Source organism: Urocitellus parryii, chromosome 1 (assembly GCF_045843805.1).
Source record: "Urocitellus parryii isolate mUroPar1 chromosome 1, mUroPar1.hap1, whole genome shotgun sequence".
In the NCBI taxonomy this organism is placed as follows: domain Eukaryota; kingdom Metazoa; phylum Chordata; class Mammalia; order Rodentia; family Sciuridae; genus Urocitellus; species Urocitellus parryii.
The window spans coordinates 36,262,416-36,278,423 of NC_135531.1; the positions used below are offsets into that span (position 1 = coordinate 36,262,416).

Below are 16,008 nucleotides of genomic sequence, written 5' to 3' on the forward strand. Positions count from 1 at the left end.
TGTTTTCCAGTGGAGTGAGATTGCCCTGTAAAAACTTGAAAAAATAAGTAAAAAGGGACTTGTTTTTCTCTGTCCCATGTTCAGATTTGGGAATTGTTTATTTCACATTCTGATCTCCTCAACTTAGGAGGGACCAGTTCTATTCTCCACTAGCACCACAAATGCATCAATACCCCTAGTACTCATGGACCAGAGATCTAACGAAGAAGTCAATCATTCAGTTTTGCCAGAAGGAATCCTACATGAATTAATGATTTCCAGTTCCAGAAAAATCTTGAAACATATGAAGCATATTTCTTAATTGCCTAATTTTGAAGGTAGTTTAATTGCCCATTTGCAAAGAAGAACTAGTTCATATAAATTAAATTTGGTTTCTAATTTTTTAAGAGGACTTTTGTTTATTATTTTTTATATTTTTATACATATAGAGAGGGATATGTACTAATTATTGCTAACATGTAATGTACAGAAACATTCAAATGAGTGAATAAGGGCTGGGGATGTGGCTCAAGTGGTAGCACACTCGCCTAGCATGCGGGAGGCACTGGGTTTGATTCTCAGCACCACATAAAAATAAAGATATTGTGTCCACCTAAAACTAAAAAATAAATATATACATGACTGCATGACCAATGTAATTCTGCAACCTGTACACTCAGAAAAATGAGAAATTGTATCCTATCTGATTCAAATGTATGATATGTCAAGATCATTGTACTGTCATGTGTAACTAATTAAAACAAATTAAAAAGTTAATATATGTAAATTTTAAAAAATTAAAAATAAAAATAAAAAAGAGTGAATAAAAAGCATACAGGATGTCATTAACTACTAGTTAACATTGTTAACTATTTTTGATATTTTCATTTTTGGATGTTTACTACTTATAATTCTTTTATTCATTAAATTTGGGGGGGGGGAATTGGGGATCAAAACCAGGGCCGCTTTTTACCATGGATCAACATCTCCAGCCCTTTTAATTTTTTTTTTAATTTTGAGAAAAGTCTCACCCATTTGCTTAGGGCCTCATTAAATTGCTGATCCTCCTGCCTCAGCCTCCTGAGTTGCTGGGATTACAGACATGTGCCACCATACTTGGCTCATTCAATGATTTTGAGGGCCTCATGGATGTCAGTCTCTATTAGCTACTGAAAACAGATCAGCATCCAAGAATTCCTTCATGGAATGTGAAGTCTGATGGTGAGTCTACATTGAAAACAGCATGTAAATCAGTTACAATAGACAATTGCTATAGGAGACCAACACAAGATGCTATGGAGATCAAACAAGGAGATTCTTCCCAGCTATTTTCTCTTGGATATAATGGAGAGAACCTTCTTGCAGGGTGTTGTAATGGCTTTGGGGTGGAGAGGGGATCTTAGGAATCTAAGATCTTTGATGTGATACCTGGTACACAATGAGACCTCAGCAAATAACAGCAGAAGTTGTGACTGCCATGCACAAGTACAGTAATTTAGGCTTGAGAAGCTGGGCTCAGATTATGAAAAGCTGATGGGCTTTAAAAGAAAAAAAGACGAATCTAAACTTCTGTGACCAAGTTTTACCAGGGAACGAAGGCTGCTTTTTTGATCTTTCTTTTTCTACTTATTTAGCTTAGTTGACCCCAAACCCTGTCCATGTTACAGCTCTGAAGCTCTTTCCCTCTGATTCCTACACTCCAGTCTGGAGTGTTCTTCCTGCCTCTCACCACACAGTTGCATTCTAGTTCCATGGATCAATTCCCTATTCCATTGTGTATTAGTTCTGTGACCTTGAGCCAATTGGTCAATGAATTTGGGCCTTTATCTCATCTGTTAGACAAGAATAATAAGTAATACTTCCCTCACAGGCTGAGGATTGATGAGACAGGAAGTTTATAAGAGGCCCAGCAGTGCCCCATGCCTGGAGAGTGAGCCATTCTTATTTCATGCTGCCTGTGACCCTCTTTACTTGAATTGATAATAAACTGCCTTTATTTGAAAAGTATTCAAGTAAGCTGTTTGCAGCTTTTCTTTCAACTAAAAATTGCCACTGAAATGAAAGAGTCATGCTAATTGGTGCAATTTTAGCCTGTAACTTTCTAATAGTTATCTTTATCTCATAATTAATATAAAGTTTTCCATTGTGTCTGCCGAGAAATGCAGCAATATACTTTGTGTCACAAATGCCAGAAACCAAACTGCCAAAAGCTTAAGGCACACAGAAATTGATTCTAATCATGGGGGTGATCATGGATGGATTTGCTTTTGCACCTTGCCACTTGGGCCTAACCACACCATCAGGATTCATTCATATGCTCTCTCCCACACCTGCACTCACTTACTCCAGATTGTCTATCTTTGGTAATTATTTCCTCAAATGAAAAGTTCAAGAATATGTGAAAGAATTTGAGCAGCCAATTTGGAAAGCAGTATGGAGATTCCTTGGAAAGCTGGGAATGGAACCACCATTTGACCCAGCTATTCCCCTTCTCGGACTATACCCAAAAGACCTAAAAAGAGCATACTACAGGGACACAGCCACATCAATGTTTATAGCAGCACAATTCACAATAGCTAGAATGTGGAACCAACCTAGATGCCCTTCAATAGATGAATGGATTTAAAAATGTGGCATTTATACACAATGGAGTATTACTCAGCACTAAAAAATAACAAGATCATGGCATTTGCAGGGAAATGGATGGCATTAGAGCAGATTATGCTAAGTGAAGTTAGCTAATCCCTAAAAAACAAATGCCAAATGTCTTCTCTGATATAAGGTGGGGGGTGACTCAAAATGGGATAGGGAGGAAGAGCACGAGAAGAAGACTACCACTAAATAGGGAAGAGAAGTGGGAGGGAAAAAAGATGGAGAAGGGGAGTTGCACGGAAGATGGAAGAACCTCATTGTTATACAGAATAGATATATGATGTTGTGATGAGAAAAAGAAAAAAAATGTGTCACATTAGATTGGATAGAGAGAAATGATGGGAGAGGAGGGGAGGAGTAGGGGGGATAGGAAGGGCAGCAGAATAGAATAGACATTATGATTGATGTATGTACATTCCATGTATGTATTATATGTCAAAATACATTCTGCTGTCATGTAGGACTAAAAAAAATAAAAATAAATCGTATGGCAAAAATAAATAAATAAATAAGAATAAAAAAATAGAAAAGAAAAAAGAATTTGAACATTGATATATTTAAAAAATATAAATTTTGCTTTGAAAAATAGCTTTCAGCTGTTTATATTACTTAGACTTTTAAATTCACTGGGATATGACTACACAATTCATTTTTCTGTATTACCTGTAAAATGCACTATAATGAAAAGATCTTGTATTTAACAGGTTCCCTTCACATATCCAATTCTCAACTTAGTTTTCAAATTTATTTTTCTTCAATAGCACTAGATACAATTAAGTACCATTTTAAAAAGGTAAGTTTCATATATGAGAGTGTGTGCACACATGCTGGGTCACATCTAGAAATAAGTGTATTTTTTAGGGTTGTGCCTTTGTCATGTCTAAATATCTGGAGCTAGGAATGGTAACAGTTAATGTACCTAGTAACAATTAATGTGTCTATTTATTAAATGAACAGAAGGAAGTGAGGGGATACCAAGAGACATTATTTTTCCCCTACCAACATTCATCTGTTTCAGCATCTTTTTCAAGTGCTCAAAGACACTTGGAGTGAAAGAGAAGAATCAGGCTGCTACAATATGTCCTCTCAGAGAATGACAATGTGTTTTTAAGGAGTACAACTGTCACATTTCCTGGTTGTTTAGCTCCCTCTAATGGACAGTACTGTGCACTGCATTCTGAAACTGGACAAAGTGCCCAAGAACTCATGTGTGTAGCTATTAAACTACAGAGAAACAAATCTTTTAATACAATATTTAAAGGTCAGTTTTGGTAACTGTATCTTTCAGTTTTGGTAACTGTATCTTTAAAGCACAATGATTTAAAAGATACACATGAAAGAAAAAAAGTAAAATCATTTAGATCTCTATTTGACCATTGAGTTGTTTGATTTATAACAAAACCTACCACTTTGTATTCATGCAATGTATTCATACAAATGATGGTTGAATTACTTAAAAAATAAGTTTTATTCTTTTGGGGCTTGCTTTTAAGACTTGCTAGGTGGGACCAAAGAAGCATTTAGTTCAGAACTGATTATTCTGTGCAATGAGACATGACCCTGATGAACACTCCACCAATATGAGGTTTTCCAGTATAGTTGGTGGGACAAGGAGTCATTCTTGGCACAAGCACTGATCCTTCTGGTCCTTTCTAATGGCTTTTTTCCTGGCTTCCTACATATTCTTCAAATATGTATGCTGGTCAGTCCCCATTGAAGGCTCCAGGGGCCACCCCTGCAGATCCTGCTCTCTGCACAGCATCTACTTCCTCATCTTGTGTTGTGCCAACTCTGGTCTCTTGGGTGCCTCTTTGGACCCTCAACTCTGTCTCCTCAACTCAGGGACCTGGTGGGTTTCACTTATCTGAGGCCTGGAGACCTGTAGGGCAGGAGCTGGTCTCAAGACTCCCTCATTGGTTTCCTGTCCCTCAGGGGTCACTGTCCTTCCTTGTATAAAGCCCAGGGTCCTCAACATCATTGCTTCATCTGTTTTGTCTGGTTTTTTTTCCTTTGTACGTGTTTGGTTATTTCAGGAGGGAGGGTAAACCAGGTAGGTCCCTGCCACACCATCTTGCCTAGAAGCATGTTTCCCTACTTTTTATTTGTGAATGGGAATTCGATGGAAATTTTCTCTCAGGTGTTTCTCACATGTGCCTCAGAACCTCCTGGGATACTTGTTAAAAACGAAGGTTTCTGATCTTCACCCAGACCTGCTCCACCAGAATCTCCTGAGTAAGGCTCAGACAGTGCTGTTTGAATAGCTCGTGTTACACACACCCAGTTTTATGAACATCACAAAAGGTCTGCTTTGGCCAAACTACCAACTAGTTGTATTCTAACAGGGATCTGCAGAAATTTTACCTGAAAGCTGAAGTCCTTTGTGTGGACACAGTGAGGCTGCTTGCCTGAGGAGCCACCTGACTAATGTTTACTTCCTTAGGCAGGTGACCATGTTCCTCAGCCACTGAAAAAGGACTTTGCCCTGGCTTGGGTTTCTTTGGTAAATAATTGCTTATCTTGATTACAAAATGTCCTTTGTCAAAAACACCTGACCAGTTTTTCTTAAGAAGGAAAACAACCCATGGCCTCTGCTAGAGCCTTTACTGGGAAGCATTTGCAGCTGCTGGTACTTGGGCAAAGGCCACGTGAAAGCTGGTGTGGCCTTAAGGAGGCTGGAGCTACAGGAACTTCTCCCTGAGTACCACTGAAACTGGACTCACTGAGTATGATGAGTTGTGGTTGGTGGCCATGAATAGTGACTCCTGTGTCCTTATCTTGTGGCTGGAGTGTGCAACAGTTCCCTGCTTAATGAAGGCAAGAGTGTGAGTGTGAGAGGAAGTTGGAAGGAGGGTGAACAGAAGGGAAGACCTATGAGAGCATGAGCCTCATTTCCCTTTGCACTGAAAATGATATGTCCCCTCTGAAAGTAAGGAGCCAATGTTAATAGGAAACAGGATTTTCTCCCTTAGATGAGTTTCAATCACAGAGAACTTGTACTTTTGGTTAAGAACTTGGTTAAATCTCAAACTGTTTTGAAGGCTAAAGTGTATTTTATTTCTTTGTTACTTGGGCCTTGCATTATAGACCAATTAGTGCCAAGGATGGTGGGAAGATAGCCACATGCCATGGGAAAGACCTGCTTTCCAAATCTTGTCCAGTATTCACAGGAGATCCTTTCTCTGGTTATGTGTTTCCCAAGAAAGGCTCTCTAGGAAAACCTAGAGTCCCATTATGGAGCAACTCTGTGTGTGTGCAGACGTCATCTGTATTAAACGTCAACCAACCACCAAGCACAAATCTTAGTTTCCGCTGAGTGTTTGGATTCTGCACATGAAGTGCTGTGCTTTCCTGGAAAGGGTTGGTCCTACATGATGCCACGTTGGTCAGCCACACCCCATCCCCCCTGGTTCTAGGGAGGAGCAGGAAGAACATCAAGTGTTCCTTCTTATTCTGAATTACAATGTGGTCTCTTTGAAGGACGCCTTTGAGTTTATTGTTTCTTTGAAGAGAGCATGTTTTAAAATGAATTGTACTGGGCATCAGGAATCTTTAAAAGATACTTTAAAACAATCTTTAAAATGTTTTGATACTCAAAACCTTTCATTAGGCTTTTAAATGATTTTGGTTAGAATTATATATTTGCCAAATAGTTCAGTTGGACCTTTAAATGTTCCCAACACAGAAAGCAGAAATGAAGAATTGTGGCCCACTGACCTGACCAGTAGCCAAGCCTATGCATAGACATATCCATATGTCTATGCATATGTCTTCTTCCTGGAGTGATTGTTTCTTGCTTTTATCTCACTGAGATTCTCATGTAAAAAAAAATGCAGGGACACACACAGCACACTCAACAGGATCTCACAATGCCCCGTATTTCTGGAGTCTGTGCCGATTTGTTGTCTAAGAAGAAAGACGACAGTTTAATAACTTTATATTGTCTTTGCCATGCAGTTCTTGCTCTCCAGTAAAATAAAAATCCTTTCCCATGAAGCATATATATGGGCAAGATTTTGTTACAGACAGTGGTTTCTTAGTCATTCATTCTTATTATTTCAGGAAGTTTGAAGTCACTTACTAGGAATGCAAACCTGGTGCAGATTTGACCACCAGTGGAAGTAGCATACTTAGTGATTCCAGATAGCGTAGTGCTGATGCTTACACAACACTCCTGGGCAGCGAGGCAGCCCCAAAAGGTCATTTCTCATGACAGGCAGGAACTCATTTGACAAATCCCTACCTGATGGAATAACATCATTCTGGACCACTGATAGCTCAGTGACTCTCTGGCAGAGCATCAATTGAGGCAAAGTCAAAGGGAAAAAAGGAATATATTGCCCCCCTGCCTTTTTTATTGCTATTTCACTTGGATTAAAATTTACACTTCAAAAGGAATTTTAATTAATTTGCAAATTGCTTTACTATTCAAAATATATTAAAAAGCAACAATCTATATATATATATATATATATATATATATATATATATATATATATCGTTTCTGTGAGGTTGAACATCATGGGCCAAGGTCATTTTGATTTGTTTTAGAGGTATTGGGGTTGAAGCCAGAGCTCAGCCTCATCCTGATGCCCTTACAATTGGAACTCAGATGAGAGTTCACTAATAGTTCTTGGAATATTTATATGGGTTACTATTGCAAGAGTCCTTATAATTTTAGGAACTTGCATATGTCTTCTTCCTGGAGTGATTGTTTCTTGCTTTTAGCTCACTGAGATTCTCATGGCAAAATGAGTGCAGGGACACACACAGCACACTGCCTGGTCTCTGCATCACATTCAACACATTCTAGATGATGATCAGGAAAAGATACTTCAGAAATACGGGGCATTGTGAGATCCTGTTGAGTGTACCAGTTGTCTATGTAGTTGACCAACTACCATACATACTGAAAATACATTATTGGTATTTAGTATTAATAATGATTATATGCTTAGTACCTAAGTTTCTTTAAAAGCACTGTGTCTTTCTGATCTGTACAGTTTAAAAGTTTCTAACAAACATACAAGGCCTTGTATGATCTAGCTCATCTCCTGCTTCCTGAGCTTTATTTGTTATATTTCTCCTGACTGACTTTGTTGGATCCACAGTAGGGTTAGTAGGGTGGCACTTTAGCCCTTTCCCATTCCAGCTCTTTCTCTACATATATCTACATTTTTCTATCAGAACACGGGGGTAAACTGTTAATCCATTTCAGATATGAGCTCAAAATTGACTTCCTTGGTTAATAATATCCCAAAGCCCCAACCCTGTACTCCTCCTCTCTTCAGTGTTTCCCTTATTGTAATAGATGATTTATTGTGTAGCTGGTTCTTTCTCTTGGCATATGAGCTTCATGAGGCAAGTATCTGACTGGTTCATCTGTGAATTCACAGGGCTTTTCCAGAGAGTAAGGCCAACAGTAGATGCTCAAACAATATTTGCTGAAGCCATGGATGTTGAGTAAATCATCTAAAGCTTGTACTTTTTGTTAAGAACCAAAAACATTTTTTTTTTCTTTTCGTCTCCTTAGCTGGGAAGTCATCAATTCCAAACCGGATGAAAGACCCAGACTCAGCCACTGTATTGCAGAATCATGGATGAATTTCAGCATATTTCTTCAAGAAATGTCTCTTTTTAAACAGCAGAGCCCTGGAAAGGCAAGTTTTCTAGTACAAGAGTGTGTTCTAAATGTGCAATGTACATTTATCACATGCTTTTATCATAAACATTCTCTAATTCTTAATACACAGGGAACATATGGCTGAAAAGCTGGAATCAGCAAGGGCTCAGTAACTTTAGTATGCGCTAGGCCGTGGTGGTACACAATACCTGTAATCCCAGCAATTCAGGAGACTGAGGCAGGATCGAAAGTTCGACACCAGTCTTAGCAATTTAGTGAGATCTTGTCTCAAAATAGAAAATAAAAAGGTCTGGGAGTGTAGCTCAGTATTAAAGCATCCCTGGGTTCTATCCCTAGTACCAAATTTTTTTTTTTGAAATTATATATCATATACATTTATTTAGCTTATTAATTGAATGGTGATTAGTCTGTATCAGCCAAACCAAGAAGGAAAAAAAATGTCTTATTTAGAATTTCATTCATGTTTAATGGCCCATTTTCTGAGGTCAAAGGGACATGAATTGAACACACAGTCCTTTAAGGTACTTTCAGAGGTAACAGTGTGTCACTTTCATTCTGAAAATTGGAGACTTGTATGGTTTATTTATTTAACAAATAAAACTTTTAGCCAAAACATTCCTTATGATTTGTAAGTGGAACAAGTGTTTTCCTAATTTAAGAAAAACCCCACTGGGTGAGTCTAAAGGATTGGAAAGCAATGACCTGAGCAAGAGCACACACACTGATAGTCTTTGTAGTCAGGATGAACTGCAGAACCACCAATAGGCCTTGTTAGATATTCACGGGTGGTTGGAATGAAGAGTACAAGTGTCAGCATTTGTGATCCCTGTCATTGTACTATGTATAGAGGTCTCATGACTTTGCTATTATTGAATAATAGAACTGTGCTTGGAAAGAATTGGAGCATATTAGAATGGCAGTGTTGTCTTCCAATGGGAATTTTTAATCATTGAAGGTAACTTTAAAAATAGATATCTATTAGGGGCATGATGTATTTTTGGTGGGTATTTTACTCAACTGATTAAAGGTATTTCAGAAGATTCTAAGCTTTAAACTTCTGCCCTGCATTGTATCAGTGTGCCTCAGGTCCATCAACTGAAGATGATGATGCTACAAAATCTAAGGGATAATAAGAAATTGCTTTGCGAAACTCAATTCTGGATATAGTTATGCTATTATATTTGTTCCTTCAACTTCTGCAGCTCTTCCTCAAACATTTAATTTTAGAATTCTACATTTCTTCTAGGGCCCTTGATGTTTCAGAAATTGCTGTTAATTTTATTTCACAAGTAATTCTATACTCCTTTTAGCTAGTTAACTTATAAACACTATGCCAAAGAATGGAAAAACAAAGTTAGCCTGAAATTTAGACTCCTTGCTTTCTCTTATTCAGTTACTGAACAGAGATTTGTATTCCTTCCTCCCATGTCTGTTTTCCTTACTACAAAGTCCACTAATGAATTTTCCTTGCTTATCAATTTAATCTAATACCTCCATTTAAAGATAAAGACATAAGAAGAGGAAGATAGTTAAGACTGGAGTGTGGAAATCAAGTGAAAACTTTTTAATAAGATTTGTTTTGGTCTTGATCTTTCTAATGGGAATTAAGGAAATCTTCTGTAGATTTAAAAACAATTTTCTTAAAACAACCAAGTTTTTTTTTTTGAACTGACAGGAGGAAAGTGATCAGATTCACTGCAGGAGTTTCATTTCATTTGTAGTTGGTTCCTAGATGTCCTAAAAGTGGATGAAGTCTATTAGGAACGAGGATCACAATGACCATAGTTTATCTTAGTTTACCAGCTGTGAAATTAATTAGATTGGTGTAGATGCCTCTAATTTCTGTAACATGTTTTGCTGTGTTTATAAATTTGGATGGGCTTACAGTTGTAGTTTAAAATTGCTGACTTAATTATCTGACTGCATTACTTCCATTAAGTGAGGCAGAGTAAAAGAAGTTTCTAGGATACAGTTCTCTTTAGATCTCTTGCAGCTGGCAGTAACACAGTCACAGGCATGAGTAATGACAGTCATCATTTTCAGGGCAAAAAATTAACTCCTCTGCTCTCAACATGATATATTATGAGTGTTAAAGTGAACTAAGGATGTTGAATGTTTGTGTACCAAGAGTGCTGTTTGAAACCATTTGCCATAATCTGATAGGTCACATATAGATAAATGATAGCATGTGTATTCTGTGCTCCAAATGTCTTAGTTTTGTGCATAACTGTCCCCTGTTATTTCTATTACTTCTAGTTTTGTCTCCTGGTCTGCAGTGTGTGCACATTTTTTACAATCTTGGGAAGTTACATTCCTGGGGTTATACTCAGCTATCTACTGTGTAAGTATAATAGAATATTTGGCTAATTTATATGATGCACATGTCATCATTTAGAGGTCAGTAGACCTCCCATAGTTTGGAAGAGGAGGAATGAGTTCTTCCTTATAAAACAAGATGATTATCTTTAATCTCCTGCACAAAGTTTCTCTTCCCCCCCCCAGAAAGGTATTTATATTTTAAAATTGGAAGAATGGCTGAAAAAGCCAGGATCGTAAGTAAATATTTTTATGTTAAATTACGTCAGTAAAACTGTATTCCCCCCCCCACAATATACCAACACCTTTTTTGCTTTGTATGAGTTCTGTGGTTCAAAAAAATAAAATCACAATGAGATCTCATTGACCTCCACCAGAATGGCTAAAATTAAAAATACTGACCATATCAAGTATTAGGAAGGACACGGAGCCCCTGGAATTCTCATTAACTGTGGGTAGGTACAGTACAGTCACTTTGGATAACAATTTGGCAGTTTCTAATGTATGACCCAGCTGCCCCACAGATAGGTGTTTATCCAAGAGAAACAAATGTTCATAGCAGATTCATTTGTAGGAGCCAAAAGTGGAGTGTAATCTATATGACCATATAACCAGATGAATGCATAAACTGTGGTATATTAAAATCATTAACTAAAAGTCGATATATGAAACACTATGGATAAGTCTCAAAATAATTAGGTTGAGTGGGAATTAGGGTGAGTTGACTGTATGATTTTATTTATATATAATTTTAGACAATTAAAGGTAACCTTTATTGGCAAAGCTGGTTAGCAGTTGCCTATGGTCAAGTTGTGTGACTGCAGGCAAAAGAGGAGGTTCATACAAACATGAAGGCACTTTGGGGGTAGTAGTTACGTTCACTATGGGTTGTGGTGATGGTTTCTCAGTGTACATGTATGTCAGAGCTTACCAAGTTGACAAATACCTAGCTGGTACAAGTCTTTGTATGTCAACTATATTTCAAAAGTGCTGCTACAGAAGTGTAGATTTTCTTCTTTTCCTGAAACATGAAGATCTGTCACTGCTACCTTTTGATAGGGCAGGCACTCCCTACTTATTTTCCCATTTTTATTACACTGGCTTTTAAAATTCACATGATTCCTCAGCATTGAGATATTTCCTAAGAACAACAGAGAAATAATCACTAGGGAATATAATACATTCAGTTTGGCAATCCTTTTTTCTTATAGTATTTCTAATGTATAACACAAATGGCAAATGATTGGAACTCAAATCCAATCTTCCAAATAGAACTCTCAGAAAATATCAACCACTGCATCAGCATTGTTTAGGAGGAAAAGAAGAGAAGTGCTGGGGAAGGAGAAATATGGGCAAGGTATTTTCCAGAGGATTTGCACACATCTTTTACTGCACAACGACCCCAAGCAACACTATTACCCCAGTGCTATTGAGGAGAGGATCATAGATAACAAGAACTTTCCCATGGTAAAATGTCATTAAATAAACAGAGGTGAAGTTTAATTCAGGACACTGCCTGAAAAACATACAACCTTTCTATAGATTTTAAGATAAAAGGATTAAGGTGAGGAAGTTGATCTGATTGCAAGTCTACAAAACAGTGCCTGTGTGTGTGTGTGTGTGTGTGTGTGTGTGTATGTGTACATGTACGTACTAAAACATATTTCATGACAAGGAAGAATAGAAATTAGGAAATGAACCTAATTAGGAAGAGGCATTATCCTAAGAAAAAGAATTCTATTTTTCAATAAAGACAACAGTATTTTGTGAAATACTAAGATGTAAACTTTTGAAAGGAAGTGCATTTTACCCATATTCTCTTCCTTCTTATATTTCAGTACTGTTTGCGTTTTTGTGTCCACTGTTTAAATGTAATGATATTGGACAAAAAATCTACAGCAAAATCAAGTCAGTTCTGTTGAAACTAGATTTTGGAATTGGAGAATATATTAATCAGAAGAAACGAGAGAGATCTGGTAGGTAACGTTTGAATTTTAGATTCTATGCATCAAGTAAGACATTAGCAGGCTACTTGTTACAAAATTGCCATTTTACATTTCAGGGTGCATTTAGCCTTTTACTAAATATGATTATAGAAGCTAATCCCCAAAAATAATATATGTGGCCTTTTCCTATTTAGGCTTTATTCTTTTCACAAATACACAATTAACTTTGACTTTTTAATCTAAAATTTTAAGAGAGGGAGAAAAGATTTCTTTATCTTGCTATTTATTATATGTGGTGAACAACTGCAAATAAAAAAAATGGCATCGGTAGGGATAAGAGTGGAGTGAAATAACAGGGGAAGGAAGATAGAGAAAAAAACCAATATGATCATTTTTAAATTTTAACTTGGTATATGACCTTATAAGTTCTCAAACTATAATGTGCATCAGAATCACCTGGACAAACTGGGGAAGTATAGATTGTGGGTCCCAACCCAGAATTTGTGAATCAGTAGACTAAGAATCTGTATTGATAGATGATGATGATATTGGTTCATGCTATGAGAACCACTAGTAGGTACTGTTTCCTTTGAAAAGCAAACACTTGCAAATATGTGAAATTTCTTAAGCAAACATTTAATGGTAGGGAGGCATTGGAGAATAAGGGGAATATGGGGTAAGAATATATGATAAAATAAATACACTAAGTCTAAGCTCGACAGGAAACTGAAAGCTTCCAATTTTTTTTCAACAGAAGCAGAAAAAGAAAAAAGTCACAAAGATGACAGTGAATTAGACTTTTCAGCTCTTTGTCCTAAGGTATTTTTGTTTAGTTTTCAATATGTTTGGGTGGTTTGGTTGTACAGTTATTTACATAAATCAAGGCTGAATGATTTCCTGATAGACTTTTCTTCCTATTTTATTTGAACAATCTCAAAGAAAAATACTCATAACTTTGTTTTTATTATTATGACATTTCAGGGGTTAGTGTGGGTTTTTCATAAGATTTTCCTTTGCAGTTTAAAATGTGCTACTGGTATGTCTGTTAATACAGATTAGCCTCACGGTTGCTGCCAAAGAGTTATCTGTGTCTGACACAGATGTCTCAGAAGTATCCTGGACTGATAATGGGACCTTCAACCTTTCCGAAGGTTATACTCCACAGACAGACACTTCTGACGGTATGCTCATATTTCTGGATACTCTTCTTATTATGGAGTAAAAGTAAAAATATTTAACTTCTGTCAATCATGAATGGATAAATAAAATGTGTATATCTCTACAGTGGAATCTTACTGGTCTGTAATAAAGTAATGTACTGGGCTGGGGGTATAGCTCAGAGATGGAGTGCTTGCCCAACATGGGCCCCAGGTTTGATTCCCAGCATTGGGGATGGGGGAGGTAGATAAGCCAGAAACAAATGGCCACATATTGTACGATTCCATTTATAAGAAATGTCCAGAATAAACAAGTTCATATATGAGAAGGTAGGCTAGTGGTTTCTAGGGACTAGCAGAGAGAAAGATGGTGTTAATTAGTAGGTCTTTTCGGAGTGATACAAGTGTTCTAGAATTAATGGTGATGATTGTATAGCTTTGTGAATATACTAAGAAACCACTGCACTGTATATTTTAAAGGGTGAATTTTATGGTATGTGAATTACATCTCAAAAATGGTTATTTTAAAGAAACATGAGAAAAAATGTCTATGCCAAAATCTCTTTATTTTGAAAACTATGTATATACATAGTTTTTGAAAATATATATATATTTATATAATTTTTTAATATATAAATTACCTTATGAAATGTCTGGCAGCATTCCTTGTAGCATTAATGGGAAGAGGGAAAGAAGAAAGCTGATTTTATATATTTGGCCCTGGTATTTATTAAAAGAGATTTAAGTATGGAGGGCAAGTTCCCCTGAGTAAAGCCAATTCCAGAGTTTCTCATGTTTATCTTCAAGGTTAATCAAGCCTCTTTGTTTTTTATAGCTAGGTAAAATGCAATTTAAAGTAGTAGAGTAAAAATTGAATTTAATAATGTAAATTCCATCCGTAACATAAGTTGAGTCAGTGCTTGTGCAATAACTTAACTTTTGCTAGTTTCATTGGATTAATTGTCCAATTGGACCTTCTTTTCAATGGTCTCAGCCATATACTGAGCATATGAGCAGATTATATGGAAGAGGATAAGTAACCTGGTTTTATAATTACTTTCCCAAAATACATGTTCTATAGGAGGGAGGGAGGGAGGCTGTGAAGTGTGTGAAAGATGGGTTTGGAGGTTGGGAGACCCAAGTGTAGTCTTACCTTGCTAGTAGCTCACTGTATGACCTTAAACAGATGACATAATTTTTGTGGACCTCAATTTTGTCGTATTTAAAGTGCATTAGAACAAGAGGAACAGTGAAGTTCACTTAAGGTCTATAAGCTTTTGGTTCTTGTTCACTCAAGGTCTATAAGCTTTTGGTATCTACAACTGAGGTCATATTTTAAAGACAAGAAAAACAATCACTTGGTTTTAACCATCCCATCTCAGATCTATGTAACAAAAGAGACAACAATCATCCAATCAACATACAGGGATTTCATTAATAGATTTGATTTCCAAACACTTTTGCAAGGAGTTCACTGTTACATTGAAAGATTTTCTATGAAAAGTAAATCAGGGGCTGGGGATGTAGCTCAAGCAGTAGCGCACTCGCCTGGCATGTGTGCGGCCCGGGTTCGATCCTCAGCACCACATACAAACAAGGATGTTGTGTACGCCGAGAACTAAAAAATAAATATTAAATAAATATTAAAATTCTCTCTCTCTCTCTTTAAAAAAAAAAGAAAAGTAAATCAGTCTATCCCTCATGTGACACTGCTTACAAATATCACGAATCTTGGCATGGCTAGTTTCAGCTATATCGATGGAGAGCCAAATGCTTCCATAAGCTCTTGGGTTGAACTGGTACAGAGAAGGCAGGAGCTTCTTTTCATTGCTTTAAACAGTCACAGGTTATAGATATGCAAGAAAATCTCCATGTATGAAATGCTCAGGCTGGATAATATCCAAAAGGTGATGTATCAGAATCCACGAATACCTCCAATTCACATATTTTTAAATTTTGTGATCATGCATATTCCCAGTGGCTTAAGATAATTCCCATTTTAGGGGCAGGATGGAATTTTCACGATGAACACCTAAACTTTAGTCAAATCCTAAAGCTCATATTAGACAAGCTGAATATTAAGTGATAATTGCAATGTTTTGTGCTTAAGAGGCAAGTTAAAAGCTACAGATGGACATACAATATTTATGTACTTGTGGAGAGCTAGTGTCACAGATTTGAGAAGGGTCCAATATGTTGTTAAATTGATTTAGGTTGACTCCAGAGGCTAGATTAATGTCAAGGTTGCCTGGAAAGTTCAAATCAAAATCAGATTTTAGACAGCTCTTATTTCAAATTTGTTTTGGTGCTTAAATAC

The 16,008-nt window shown here is 36.8% G+C and overlaps 1 protein-coding gene across 2 annotated transcripts in view; it reads left to right on the plus strand.

Annotated features, from left to right (window-relative positions):
* Positions 1-16,008, plus strand: part of Retreg1 (reticulophagy regulator 1) — a 137,596-nt gene that overhangs the window by 119,451 nt on the left and 2,137 nt on the right. For both annotated transcript variants that reach the window (XM_026393594.2, XM_026393595.2), the window contains 5 exons: positions 8,162-8,288; positions 10,529-10,613; positions 12,427-12,564; positions 13,289-13,353; positions 13,589-13,715. In XM_026393594.2, coding sequence (XP_026249379.1) covers positions 8,162-8,288; positions 10,529-10,613; positions 12,427-12,564; positions 13,289-13,353; positions 13,589-13,715 — 542 coding nt within the window. The remainder of the gene's footprint in view (positions 1-8,161; positions 8,289-10,528; positions 10,614-12,426; positions 12,565-13,288; positions 13,354-13,588; positions 13,716-16,008) is intronic.